The following is a 15,835-nucleotide window of genomic DNA, read 5'->3' on the forward strand; positions in this document are numbered from 1 at the left end:
ACAGCAAACGGAAACGAATAAATTGTTGCCAGCAGTAAAATGTATCAAGGTGCATTGCCAGTCAATACAGATCGAATGTAATCTTAGAAAGGAATGCAAGAACGGATGCTAGCACACTTGTTATAGGAAGCAATCAAGATATCTTTACCTAAAATGGCGAGATATAAAAAGTATGGTAAAAAAATCATGAAGTAATCACTCTTTATGGGCGCCCGGCCTTCACCTCTCAAGATTTTATTGTTGCCCATTTTAAACCGGTTTTATAAAAAAAAAACTGCTCTCAATTTGACTATAAAATCCGAACTAAAATATAATCTAATTGAACACTACAATAATTTTGGTTCAGCTTTACAATTTCCAGATAAATCGATTTCGGGGATCGATTAGGAAGCACAAACAGAGCTAATCGATTATAACCAGAAATATTGACACAACTATTCTACTCCACTTGATAGGCGCAACTAATGTAATCTAATCTCGAGTCGTTATTGAGATCACTTACATCTTAGGATAGTTGAACTCGATTCATATGATTTATGAACGGCTAACTACCTATTGTCTGACAGATATAGTGACAGCTGTGTAAATAGAAAACATCTGTTAATGCAACTCAAGTGGATCCTTCTCTATGAAAGTTTCTCTTGAAACGTGTGTTCTAATTATGTGTTCTGCTCCAAATAGGTCTGCTAAATGTTGAGCGGTGACATTTTCCGCGTAACATTTTTTGCTACCTTTAATCCCAAGTTTTTGCCAAAGCTTTTCGAGAGGGTGGGTAGTAACAGCCGGAGTTGGGTCCTGAAAATGATAAATGCTCGTAAACCACTGGCTTTTGGGAAGACTTGCCCCAAATGTGGTTAAGTCAAGTACGAGGCAGGTCAAAAATAAATCAGTTAACGTTTCAGTGAAGATGAATGTTGGCTTGGCAATGATTTTATTTAATGGTGATTCTGGCTTGTTAGTGTTTCAAATTAATAACATTTCAGAGCAGTAAATTCAACTTTTTGCTTTACATCGACGGCTTCGTTTCAAAACAAACATATTCGTGCCAAAAATGTCTGCGTCAACTAAACAGACATACAGATCGTAGCAGAGGTTAAAAAAATATTATCAGCTATAAGAAAAATAATGTAGGTACATTGAGTAATGTAGGCAATCGAGACACAGTCAATACGATATATTAACAAGTTATCTATAACATAGTACGTATCTGAAGTTGAATCACTCGCACGCCTCAAAAATGTGTGTCAACAATCAATGGGCGAGACTGCACCAAAACTGGTTTCTCCTTACACAGTTTCGTGAGAACTGTCCAATGCATTCGTTTTAACTTTTTCTTAACTATAATTTCAACGTTTTCCTGCAGTTACAGTGCCATTATATGCCGTTAAGTGTCTTGAAATATAATAATTGGATGATGAGTGAACGCTTAAAGGAAGCCGTAGGATGTGTGGCAAATATAGACAAGTATTTTCATGAAACGATGTTATTAATAAAATACGATTTTCTTTTCATAGATTTTCTTAGAGTTAAGTAAAATATTTACGGAGAGGTTATGCAGTTTATTTCTACCTGTGAGCTTAGAGCTTTTACTTTTTCACTGCATTCATTCATTCAACACTCTCTAGAAATGGTATACTGCAGCACTGCCCATTACCGGCTAGCTATTCGTCTGGAGGATTTTTCAATGGTTTATTATATCTAACGGCGGTATTCAGTGTTTGATTTTAAAAACACGTGTCTGGTACAATGTGATGTTTGAGAAACAACATAAAATGTTTTCAATGAATCTCGATTACGATTCAAATAATGTTATATCAGCAATTAGATCGATTGAACTAAATGACAGTCTCTAATTTGGCACGCAAATTCGTAACGCGCTATCTGTCTGAGAGCACTTAAACAGACTGGCAAAATATCGTAAATGATATCGTGAACCTCGTGATATAATACCGTCGACCTAATTTTTTTAATACTGATAATGCGCACAAGTAATATAGTTAATGGATACGCTCCAAGGAGCAGTCTAACTATACATTACTTTTTGGGAAATGGATCAGAACATTACCCTAAATCGTCACGATATTAGGCTTATTAATTTTCCTTGCTATAATAAAACTTAAGAAGGTAGGTAGTTAAAAGGACTTCACAAATGAAAACCCCCGTAAAGACGAATCTAACAAACCATAAAACGAAATGAACGAAGTCCTAAGATTCATTAAAACAGTTTTCAGCGTTTTAATACGTAAAACAATGAGAAAGTCACTCCAATCTTCAAACACGAGCCTAGAAAGACGAAGTTCATCAAGGCTTGTTCCTGTGTAAAGGCTGAGAATAAAGGTTTCTTTTCCTCGTTGACAGACAACGTGGGCGGTGACAAAAGGAGGTCTCCTAAGCATAATGACTGGAGGCACGCCTTTGAACAATGAACATGAGAATAACTACTCCAGACTTGATGAAAGTTTTAGTTCTTGAGGCCTCCTTGCTTCTTGTAATTACGAGCGAGTTTCAGGAACGGTTAACATTAAATATGACTCGTTTGATGAGGCTATGAAAAGGTTATGAGTTGAGTGTATTCCAGCTCGAGGTAGTTGACATACTTATTAGTTTGTCTTATAATATACTATCAGTATTGTATTAATAGAAAAGTCTCTTAGAAGAATATATTCGGAGGACATTAAATATGACGAGACAGTCGAGAATATTTGTATCTTGTTCGCAATTAATCAGAACAAGAGCTAATCTGAAACGCGTTATTCATCAACAGCTCGGACACATTCATAAATCTAACGCAATTGAGGCCAGCGTAAGACTTAATAACTTCGAGGACAACACTCCAAGTCCTAGCATTTGTGATTATATCCTAGAGTTTCCGGCCGCTGTCATAAATACAACGTGTTGGTTACAAGACTTATGACTCACGACGCTGAGTAATCTCAAAACGATATGTCTTAGTACTGGTACTCTCACAACTAATACACCTAGTAAAACTCGAGAGCTTGTTATGTAAACATTTCTCCTACAAATGCTAGTGAAGTGTGAGAATATAACTTCCAATAATAGTACGTTTCAAAATAAATAACGAAGCCTGCAATGACATAACGTGTTACATAATTATTCTCTTAAGCGTTTGATGAGAATTAATAAGCGTAAAATATCACGCAGGCGAACCAATCGAGCGACATCAAAGGGTACAAAGCTCGGCGCAGTTTATAGGTACAACAAAAATAAATTCAAGATCAACACACTGCAGTTTCTGATGATGTAAGCCTGTTGAACGATCACACGGGACAGCGGTCGTTATTAGTAAATGGAACACAAACAGTGGCCACCACAGTGTAAAATTACACTTTATTGACGGAAACTGACAAGATGTTTACAATCGAAAGCTTTCCAAGAAACTTAAAAATGTTTCTTGCGTGTTGTCGGCTAATACGTGTAGGTAATGTTCAAGCGTAATTAATTAACGCGAGGCAGGTAATCTGTTTAGAATTTCTCCAGTACTTTGCCCTTATTGCAGGCGAATGTTCTACCTGTTACATACAGATTCTATCTCGGGACTTGTTTTTCGCAGACTCATATTGGTATTCCCTCTGGATTCCAATTTCAGTTTGCTTTCGTCGTTTCTATTCCAAACGTATCAGCATACAAAACATGTGGTATTCTGCAAAAGGCTACCCTGGGATAGAATGTATTTTTATACAAAAGGTGATCTATTTCTAAATGAAGAAGGAAGGGCTGACAGCTAAAGGCCATTAGGTAATGTGCCACAGCCACAAAACAACCCTGAACTTTTGCTTGACAACGTAAATGACAAAGGTTGGAATAAAATAGCACGACATAAAGTCTCGAGAAATTGGATCTTCAGACATAGCAAATATTTACTTTCGATTAAGTGTTAACAATAAGCTGATAGAAAATACAGGATAGGCAATGCCTAGAGGTAGATATTATCACAAGTAAACATTGAGCCCTTGTCAACTGATACCCTTGATAATGTCAAAACCTTTTAGCGCGATTCATAAAATACACGGAATGAAAGTATGTGACTATGGAAACAATACTGAATGTAGTACAAAAATTGAATACAATTGAAGGTCTATCATATTGAATTTCATGTTTCACAACTTGGTTCTGGTTATCGGAGCAACAATTCCTAGTCGATATTATGTACTCGATAATAAAATAAATCATTATAGGTATCAGGCAAACACTATCTTATTTACTTTCACGTTCAAAACATCACAGAAATTCGCTACCAAATTCAAAACAAACGAAATAAACAAGCTATGAATATTCGCCGTACTCGGGAACTGGTTAGCTCCAAATAATTGAGAACAAGTTTGCAGCCTAGTTTTTACGTTGTTTGGTGTCCTCGAAAAATAACCGTCATTACCACGTGGCTTTGCTAACGAGCCTAGTTTTTACTCTACCACACATTTTCCTGGTAACATCATACATTTAAAAAACGCCGGATGCTCAAAAATGGAAATGTACATGCATCAAAATGATGTCCTTAAAAAACGTGTCCTCTACGTTTCCGTTGGTTTTCAGATTCTATTTTTTTGGTGTTGTATCTTCCTGTGCCTACACAAATATCACAAACCATCTCGATGACAAATAACGACTTCTGGTCACGGCTCTATTTTCGTCGCCATAATCGTTGTTATTATCGCGGCCTAGAAACAATTCCAAGTTATATTGAGCGTTACCTACTGCCATTTAAACCCACTTATGTCGAGTAAAAGACACTCTTTATGTAGCGAAATTTATTGCCTAGATTGAATATCTGGTGACGTGCCAAGTTGCCGACACATGCGCTACGGACTGCGGGCCTCTAACAACCTTGACCGGCGACCGAGTCATATAAATCTCAAATGGCTTACAAAGGTTTGGCTATCTCAATAAATTGCAACAATACCAATATGGTCAGGTTAATCTATTTTGTTGGATAATTCAATAGATCAACGCAGTACATGTCTATTTCAAATTCAGTGTTATGTCACGTAGGTAATGGAAATGTGGCGCAGTATGCAGTTGAACTCTTCAATTTGCATTCCACGATCTATGGCGTTGCGTAGACAGGTAATCACAGTCTGGGCGCATCAATTTTCATGTAACTACGCTATAGTTGATCAAAGACAGCGCCGATGATATCTCAATCCCTGTTTATCATGTCAACCGCTATAAAACTCTGAGACAAGCAAATTGATGAGCACGTACAGAAATCAGTGTGAGGCTCCTTGGCCTTGGCAGCAATTCATCAAGATTGTTGCCAGCATTATACGCACCTATCGTTACTGAGGTTACATTACATCATGCTATAAAGTCATCCGGCGTAACATTTTATTAAACACCTGAGGAAACTTGCGATGCTTGAACACTTATAATTCTTTGAATGTTAACCATCATAAACACTACATCATGATGTCAGACACGACAGAGTCAACTTTATTTTAGAAAAAAAGTATTCAGATGTGTTCAGTATTAAACCAGCAATTAGACCAAATCTACTTTAGAGTATTTGTCCCAAATTCCCTTTGTACGCCGGAAAACTGCAGCCAATTACACTTGCCACTGACACTCCTTAGAAAAACGCTAGTTAACACGAAACCTGACAGACATAAACTGCTGTATCAACGTCTTACAAAACATGTCTCTGTATCAGGTTAATCCATCAATCGAAAGTTTGCTCGCAATGAATCGATGTGGCAATACGATCCCGACCGTTAACATGTAGACTGTAGACAGTACACAGTATGTTACGGTGACACCGGTGTAGATAGAATAACAAATCACTCGAACAATGCAAATGAGATGGCCTGGCATGAACAAGAACGCGACCTAGCTGGTGTTGTTAATTAATTAGCTGTATGTTGTGTTATCGTACACGGTAGTCCCGTGAGAGTCGGTATTGATGACAAAAGGATAGGTATTCGTGCAAAGGTTACACGTTCTTTAGATTATAGCGATGGGGTTATGGAATGTAGGTTTGTTTTTAAATAGAAGACTCTCGTGTCAAAGTTTTTTCAAATCTGCGATTACCTCTCTACCATTATATAGAATTTATGACTGCTATCAAATTAGCACTCGAAGAAGGTGTCGTCCTTATGTATGCCAACAATTGTGTAGATGATTTTCAATTTATGCCACTGGTTACTGCCACATCAACCAATAACTTCAAAACGAAATCACGATTCAGAAACGCTCTCACGGGAAACAAATAAACATAGCCCACTTACGTCATTAAGCCCTGCTAAAGTGTGATGATGAAAATGTGGATCGGACATTCCATCATAGTATTCATGGTACATATGAAACGTCCGCGCATGCGTCATGGTTATAAAAAAGAAGTGTACATTTGTACAATCGTACGCGCCAGTAGGTGTCTTAATAACGGGACTGTAACGAGTGCTAGAGGCTATAACTTTTTTCGCGACTGTATCGCTTCCGACCTTAATAATGCTTAATAAGATCTAATATTACTTTTATTCATTGTTCTTTAGGACGCAGATGGTTATAACGGTTTTGTTATCTGTAACAGAGAGCACTACAAAGAGAACAGTTTATAATTACAATATGACAAGACTTATTGGCTAACGTTCAGCTTCATAGATCAGAAAACGAAAGTAAATAGCAATTCATCGAATTTATATCCATTGGACATCATTGAGATAATTTTGATAGACGTAAGTTAGAGAAATAAGGTGCGGTCCAGACAAATGCTTTACTGAATCTAGATTGTTTATCGACGTACAATTGGTCAAGCAAACCTATATTTTACCTTATAATGCGATTAAAAAGGTCGAAAGCATGACTGTGGTTTCAGAAACCTTTCAAGGTGCAGACGCCTATTTAAGGCGAATTTTATTCGAACATACGCAGTGTTTTGCACAAATGCAAGTTACACGTGCCGTCTGATCAATACACCGGTCGGGACGGCGACCGGCTGTCGGCGGCATGGCGTGTCGCCCCTAAACACAGCTGATCCCACCACCTATCCCCCTCAGTCAGTTCGTTCACCCTTCGCCCCGCACTCCCCAACACCCTCCCGAACTTTCGATCTCGTTAAAAACATAAACGTATCTACGATTCCCTAACGAATTGCTGTTAGGAAATCACAAATTTCCTGGCAATACAAACGTAAAAACGCCTCTTTTTCGTGGCGTTTCATATGCAAATCACAATCGCGGTGGCTACGATGTTTATTTCAAATGTCAATTACACTACAAATTTAAATTAAAATGTATTCCCGTAAAGGCTTCGGACCTTCAAAGGATGCATCCTATAGTAGATCTGATGCAGAGATGCACGACGGATACACACCACAGCAGCAAGAGCAATACACCAAATACTTGAAGAAATTAAAGAATGATTTCGATGAGAAATGGTGCAAAAGAACAAAAAAAAATTTTGATTTAACCGAAATGGAAAGAGTAAAAACTCTTGGTACAGGAGCTTTTGGCAGAGTTATATTATTAAAGCATGCAACAACCTATAAACTTTACGCAATGAAAGTGTTGGAAAAAGAAAAGATAGTAAAGATGAAACAGGTTGAGCATACACTTAACGAAAAACGCATTCTTGAAGCTATCAGGTTTCCCTTCACAGTTTACATGGAATTCAGCTTCAAGGATAACAGCTATGTGTATTTTATTATGCCATTCGTACAAGGCGGTGAAATGTTCACCCATCTTCGACGAATGGGTAAGTTTGAAGAGCCATTAGCAAAATTTTACGCCAGCCAAGTAGTTTTGGCCTTGGAATATATGCATTTCTGTAACCTAGTTTACCGCGACCTGAAACCCGAAAACATTCTTGTCGACAGATCGGGTTACTTGAAAATAACTGATTTTGGATTTTGTAAAATATTACAAGGAAGAACTTGGACTTTGTGTGGGACGCCAGAATACTTAGCTCCTGAACTTATCCTGAGTAAAGGGTATGGGTTCTCTGTAGACTGGTGGTCTTTTGGGGTACTTTTATACGAAATGAACGCAGGTTACCCGCCTTTCTACGCAAACGAGCCAATGAAGACATATGAGAAAATTGTAGGGGGCAAATACAGATGTCCTTCAAGCTTTTCTAGCGATCTAAGAGATTTAATCAGAAATATTCTCCAAGTTGATATAACGCATCGTTTTGGTGTGATGAAAAACGGAGTTATGGATTTCAAGAACCATAGGTGGTTTAAAGGTCTCGAATGGGAGTCTATTCTCAACTGCAGGACGAATCCGCCTTTTGTTCCTAAATACAAAGGACCAGGTGATACCACAAACTTTGATAGATACGATGATGAGCCCATACAACCAGGTTCTCATTGCATATACAAGGCGGAGTTCTACGAGTTTTAATAAATGAAGTTTCTATTGTTATGATATTTCTTTTAAATTAAATAAGCATTCGTTTTAAATATTCCTATTTAATCGTAATTTATATTTTCTGTGGTATTGTATAATCCCGAAACTTGAGTGGTACATCCTCACCCATAATCTTGTATCATCGTGTTTATTCATTTTGTTTGAAGACGATTTGAATTCATAATGGGGCACGTGTGGGGCCCCCTCGTGACATGCGCCCGCGCAGCGCCGGAGGACTATAATAACAGCAGGCAGAGGGCACGCGACGAAACTGTATTATATTTCAAGTTCGTGACCAACTGTTATGTGGGGACATTTATTGAACGCCCTGATTGTAGAGATCTTTACTTAGCAGTACTTTCGTATAAACTACAATATTATTTTTAACCTATATTTTTTGAGGAACACAGCCCGAAAACTTTTTAGGCCGAATAAAAAACTAAGTACTTCTGCACATGTATAAAGCAAAAGAGTCAAACATACATATGTCCGGCATATTCCCGAAAGGCTTGACTAAATAGATCTGGTGTGTGACCCGAATTTGCTCGAGTTCCCTGCCAAGATTTGCATGCGGATGACTAATGCTCTATGATGGTAGAATGTTTTGGCAAAACTATCTTCAAAGAGAGGAATGAACTGAAATATTGTATTTGGTAATAAACTAACTATAAGGAATGTTGAGAATTTTATTAGGTGCCATGAGTAATGAGCTACACATTTTATTGACGTTAAAACATGTGCGGATTACGAGGAAAAGATGAGTCGTCCTATTTTTAGTTTATTTCTGGACGTTCAGTAATGGGACGTTGATATAAGAAATCTGTAGCTCGTTAAGAGAACTGTATTAAGTTTAATTAAATGCACATATAAAGGTATACGATAAGCTACCTCGTTCTATGATGAACGGGACTTGACAGCGAACGGAATGTAAAGGGCCAGCTCTTTGAGACGCAAAGGCATTCCGTTTGATGGTGATGCTTAATTGATTAGATAACGTAGTGGTCGTTGATGAACTGTTATGGCAATAACCAAAACATAATCTGTTTGCATATAACGGCAATAGTTCGCAACCAGTTTATAAATCCTGATTCTGACACAAAAAAGCGTAAGTAATATCCATGAAATTGGTGATTAGGTCACAGAACGAATCAAAGATACACCAAGTAATAAGCACTAGCAATTTTCTGACACATCACTCAAGTTAGGGACAATGGCATGGAACAATAGCCTTTCCCGGCCGTGTGATGGTTGCAAGGGACCAGCGCAACCGACCGGAAAGTGAAGGAAGCGCAGTTCCGTCTCACGATGAGGACGTGACGTCAGGAAATAGCCAAGGCCTACGTCTTAAAGGGTTGATGGCGAAAGTGAGGATAACTCACTTAATTAGTATTCATTGTTCAAGAAGTTTCGTTATTTAAATAAATTCTGGTTTTAATATCATTGATCTAGGATTCTTCAATGTTTCCACGGTTGGTTACATAATAGATCAATTGAATAATACGTAAGAGCATTGTACTGTTCAGCCATTTATGTAATTTTAAGACCTGATAATTTCATAATGAACGCAATCTTTTATTCGAGACGTAAATGGGAAATATTAAGTGTACTACCGTTTATGTTAAACGATGCATTTTCCATATTGTATACAAAGCACCGAAAGTTTAGGCGAGCCAAATGTCCTATTCACAATGCTATTCTTGCGCAAGTCTTGCCGCATTGAAGCTTAGCTCACGATACAATTGGGCATTCATCTCTGACATTCTACCGTGGAATATTCAATTTTCGACCATATATGGTTGTACATATAAGTCGTTTCAAAAGGAATAGATATGGTGTCGATGTAAGAAAATGTTGTTCCATTGGCTATTCTGAATTTTGAAATATATGCATTTTTATGTAACTTCAGTATATCGCCATTGTTAGACAAGTATATACCAAAACTTACATAAGTAGCTCATGAAACTTGAAAGAAACATAAACAATGCAAAGCCACGTTAACAACAAATATACAAAGAGACCATGGACCCGATAGTGTTACACCAAACCATAATTTTATGGGACGTTAACACAATTAACAGACATAAAAGACGAAGGACAGATTACACAAGCTATCGCAGGGAACATAAAAGGCAATTACATAACGGTGCTTTGAAAGCTGTAAGCATCAGTGGCGAAGGGTGGTTTAATGAAATAGGGAAGCCGCAGCAAAAAAAAACTGGGGGGGGGGAAGTACTCAGGGATGGGGGGGAGAGGTAATGGAGGTAATTTCTCAGTCCACCTTTTAGCACTGACTGAGAGACTGATAGTTTGAACATGTTTTCTCGAGGAATTCGGCAGATTATTAATATCTATAAAACTTTATTATCTTTATAGTTCGGCCATTCAGAGAATGCGTTCCTGACACGTCGCGATTGAACTGACGACGTAATAACATTCATTGATTATTGATATAATAATGTTGTTTTAATGCTCCTCAATTGTTAAAACGGTAAACAACCAGCAAAAATATTTTTATCGTAACTGCAACGCCATTGCAAAGTTACGTCGTCAGTTCAATCGCGACGTGTCAGGAACGCATTCTCTGAATGGCCGAACTATAGTTAGGTATATTAACTACTAGAATCTGAGAAAAGTTGGCACTAGAAACAATACCTTTTAAGTATTTAATTTACAACGGCCTGTTAGCCATTGTTATCGTAGGTATGTGTTTCACAAATCCGTCAGGACGTTAGAAATTTTAATATTGACATATATTATTGGTAGGTAATTCACCCGAGCGGCGTGCCCGAGTTTTATAACACGTTTTTATTCTCAAAACTTAACCTTGAAAAATAAGTTCCTTCCTAAAGTAAATAATCTGTCGGAAAACAGTCTAATGCGATAAATGCTTTCCTAGTTAAGTTTTAAAAGTAGGTACTCTAAAAAGAAACCTGATGCAAACTGTCTGCGTATCAAAGTAACTCATTTCAACGTAGGTACCTCTATTTTTTTCACTACACACATTGTACTTGTACTGACTGAGTACCAGATCACAGTGCGATTGCGGGGATTAGTAGGAAGTAATGATACTGCCAACTACTTAATCAAAATTATGTACTTGGTGAACACAAAAATTATCAATTCCCAAGTAGGGTCATTAAATCGCGGAGAATCTTAACACCGCGATTCAGGATTTGCATAAAAATGCACAACGCCATCTATGTTAACATAATGTAACTAAAACACTTAAACTAACATAAAATATTGTACACACACGAACTATGTTATTTCTAAATGATACACACACTAATAAATTCAATTAAGTAGTACAAAGAACAAATTGTTAATGGTATTATTTAAAACAAAATAAGAAGAATGAGAGTGAATTTGTCTGATTTGTTTGTTTACATATTTGAGAGTTTAAGCGCTGTCACTCGCGCGTAGACAGATATAGCTACTCTACTCTTGACGCGTTCTTTCTCGTTCACTCGCGAGTTTTGATTGGCTGAAACCCGCTCCGTGAGCCGGCTTACCGCTCGCCCTTATGCCGCGAACATCGCGCGGCGCGGCGTGGATGACGTCACGCAAGCGTAGTTTTGTATGGAGGAGGAAGCCGCGGCTTGTTTAGTAGGAGCAAAATGTTTCAAGTAATTTATAGACAATTTTTTTGCGGTGGTAGGTGTTTTGTTATACCTACATATTTAAATTGTGTGGTTTAAATGATTATATTAATTATACCTATACCTATATTATAACTTATACCTATGCTTCTTTCTTGAAATTCGAAAGGGAAGCCGATGGGAATCGGCTTATAAGGACGCCTCGCCACTGGTAAGCATATTGAGCTTTTACGAGTTTAGGAAGAAAGTTTAGTTGAAACATTATAGGATTACCAAAGTTTCTTTGAAAACAAATGAGAAAATACTTGAGGTTATCATTATACATGTTACTGAAACCAAGGGAAATGTGAAAACACAAATGGATACGGTGGTTGACATATTCATGTGGAAAAAAACCCCGAATGCAATAAATAGAAAAAAAATACTTCATATGACTACACTAAAACGTTTCGAGTAACATTTTTGGAATAGAAGATGGAAAAAATCTTATAGGAGTCTATCTATCTAGCACTCCAATTAACGACAAACTATTTTTAGCCCGGATTCTTGATACCAATACATGTGCTCAATAACAGGAGAGCTCTTCAAGTGGAAACAGATATCGAAGGGATGCTGTTGATTAATCACTTAAGCATGAAAAGCTTTAACTCTAATCTTAGTGTTCAGATAGACGCTAATGAATTACACATCCCGATAATTTGATTTTCAATTAATATCATCAGTGATAGCTCAGTTGCTTTCCAGTTGATTGCCACTACTAGATAATAAATTACATAGCTGGCTTCAACTATGGTAACAGTCAGCGGAATTTCTAGAAAAACTGTTTCTATTTGTGCTGACAAAGTGTTTTGCAAATCGCGTGCCTAACAAGTACGTACATCTGAGGGCACGGCAGTGCCCCAGCCAAGACTCGAGCAAAGCAGGCACGGCCGTACCATCTTTTCTCGAAGCGTTTCGCGGCTATTTCAACCCCCTGTATCTTCCATGTGAACAAAGCTAGGAGTTTAGGTTTTCGATGACTAAGAGTAAGTATTAGAACAAGCTCAGTCACAAAATTACAAGACATTTGAATAAATAGTTTACGAGTTATGAGCGATCAAAGTTACACCATTTTGTCACTGACTCACTCACTGACCGATCATCAAAAGTCCAAGGAACTTCTAGCAAACTTAGAACCTTCAAATTTGGCACCAAGATAGGTTATTAGCTACATATAAAGGGAAAATTATAAAAACCTTAAAACGTAATAAAAAAATAGGAAACAAATTTATATTTGCGGTTTTTCAAAAACATTGTGTATGAATTTTGACTGCATTGATAACTTTGTTATTTATTTATGTACAAAATGTTACTATTTGTTTTATTGTTACGTAGTGGTATATTGTTATTATGTATTAAATATACAACATATGAATAAAAAAGCTAGGTTTAAATGAAATGAATAATGATAAAATCGTTCATATTAATGCAGTGCGATAAACACTGCAGGCTCGCTCGATAGATGGCGTTGTCCTGGTCTAAATGGCGCTATGGTTTCGTTACATAGCTTAGTATAAGTAGTACTTAAAAAAAAATCAAATAATTTCATGTGATAGCGTCATCTACCTCTGAAATAAATCTCTTTTATTCTAAAAGATATTCGATTAAAAAATTCGATAATTTCGATTTTTTTTAGGTTAAAAAAAAAATTGTTTACGTGCTACTTTAGGTGTACATATTTAGTTTGTTATATATTTAGTTAGTTGCATGTAAGTTAATTTAATTTGTTATATACTTAGAGAAGAAAGAGACCTTCAAAAAATAATTTAGATCCCACCAAAAACATTAAATGTAAAAAAAAGCCAATCCTCTACGCAATTCCTCCACCGTAAAAAGTTTTGAGATCGCATAGAAGCCAAGTCCTGTTCTACTTTATTTGTAATAATAAATCAATATTTTGTGACTATATCAATAGTTTTGTTCACATTACAATAATACTGTCTTGGCCACGAGCACAAGTTAAAAGTCGCTCCTTGTAATAATGTGTAAATACCATTGAGTTGATAAATTCTATATGGACATGATTTTACGATTGGACTGATTATGGACTGATTGGAATTTGAGATCACCATGGACTAAACATGCGCCATAGTACATGTGCAGTTCATTGATGTTGGATGATACTGACTGTCGGTCATTTAGTAACAATTGAATAAACTAAAAGTATTTAATTCTGTGATATTAAACTTCATGTTTGACTTTCACCTCTCCAAGATATGCTGTATTATATTTGTAGTTTATTGTGCTCATGGCCAAGTCAATATTATTGTAATGTGAACAAAACTATTGATATAGTCACAAAATATTGATTTATTATTACAGATAAAGTAGAACAGGACTTGGCTTCTATGCGATCTCAAAACTTTTTACGTTGGAGGAATTGCGTAGAGGATTGGCTTTTTTTTACATTTAATGTTTTTGGTGGGATTATTATTACAAGCCATATTCATAAAACTAATTGGAAGCACGTCGTGTTTTATTCAGAGGCTAGGTAAGTAAATTAAATTGAATGGATATAAATCTAATGCTTCTTGGTTTCATTATTTTATAGGTAGTACTTGATATAAATCGCAACTGAATTAATAACCATGCTATTAATCCAGAAAGCATCCATATCTATGATCTAGGAACTTGCAGCCAGTGCACTTTCTAATGGCCAAACGTGTGGTTCCTTTAAAGATCGTGAAGTACTAAGTACTTTAGTTGAAAGCAAAGCATTAATAATTTTCTCTCATTTGTCTAGTGCACAAGCTCTCTATGACTGCCTCAAGAAAAAAGACACACCAAGGTTGAATAACGCAAGGAAGATTGGAAACATTATTTTGAACCGAACTTGTGAGGAAATGGGGAAAAAATCGGATGGTAGGTACTTTATCTACATGAAATATGCATATGAAAAAAACAGCAACCCTCTTATGAGTGCCCGTTGAGTTAACGCCTACAATGTGGGTCAGTGACGATGCCGATGCAGCATTCGATGCGGCGAAACGTAAAGGGCGAGCTGAGAGGGTCTGAGGGTGCCTAGAATTATTATTTACCGACTACTGGCAATATTGAGATTGCTTTCTAGCAATAAAAGGAAATATTGAGTGTATAAGCTGCTTATCACCCTACAACCTACCTGAAGAAAGTGGGTTTTATTGCGGTTATATGATATTTGGGTTCTGGGCAATAACCTCAGGGGAGTCCAATGAAAGTCCAATTTATGTGCCGGTTTCAGTCTAGCGCAAACACTTGAATGAGATGGATAAGCTTGATAGCTGAATCAAACGATTGCGAATGACTTTAATGTGGTTGCCAAATCGCGTTACAGAGTAGAAATGTTTAAGGGCAACCACACACGCCACTGCTACATTAAGCGTAAATCTATTACATCTTAAGTTGGCAAACGTGGTTTAAGAAATACGTTCACTGTAAGTTTTGGTAGAAAACAAAACTTTTGGTGGCACTGCTGGCATGGCACTTTGCTAATGCTAGCATAATATGTTTGCCAAAAACCGGGCCAATCTCCGATAGTTGATCTAAAGATATCGGGAGAACATCTAGCCTTTACTGCAGAGTAGGTACTAAACGTCACATTGCGATACGGTACCAATTTCGTGAAATGGCGAGTTTTCAATGCAAGATGTGTTTGCGTGTTCGTCTTTATTATGTGTTGAAACGAAAGGGAGTGTACAGAGGGGCAGTAAGTATATGGGGTAGGTAGAAATTTTTCCTACAACTATTGATTGATTTTGGGAACCCTCATAGCTGTTGGCTCAGCTTCGTATAATCCACAAGAGATTTGGAATGATTAAGAAAGAAGAAATAAATGTTAGTCGTATATTGCAGTTTTGTTGT

The 15,835-nt window shown here is 37.0% G+C and overlaps 2 protein-coding genes across 4 annotated transcripts in view; one reads left to right on the top strand and one right to left on the bottom strand.

Annotated features, from left to right (window-relative positions):
* LOC124645973 (leucine-rich repeat and calponin homology domain-containing protein) overlaps positions 1 to 15,835 on the bottom strand; it is an 85,549-nt gene that overhangs the window by 54,389 nt on the left and 15,325 nt on the right. The window lies entirely within an intron of this gene.
* On the top strand, positions 7,200 to 8,351 carry LOC124645976 (cAMP-dependent protein kinase catalytic subunit alpha-like). The gene has a single exon (XM_047185976.1). The coding sequence runs from the start codon at positions 7,242 to 7,244 to the stop codon at positions 8,349 to 8,351; it is 1,110 nt and encodes a 369-aa protein (XP_047041932.1). The 5' UTR covers positions 7,200 to 7,241.

This window comes from Helicoverpa zea, chromosome 3 (genome assembly GCF_022581195.2).
Source record: "Helicoverpa zea isolate HzStark_Cry1AcR chromosome 3, ilHelZeax1.1, whole genome shotgun sequence".
NCBI lineage: Eukaryota > Metazoa > Arthropoda > Insecta > Lepidoptera > Noctuidae > Helicoverpa > Helicoverpa zea.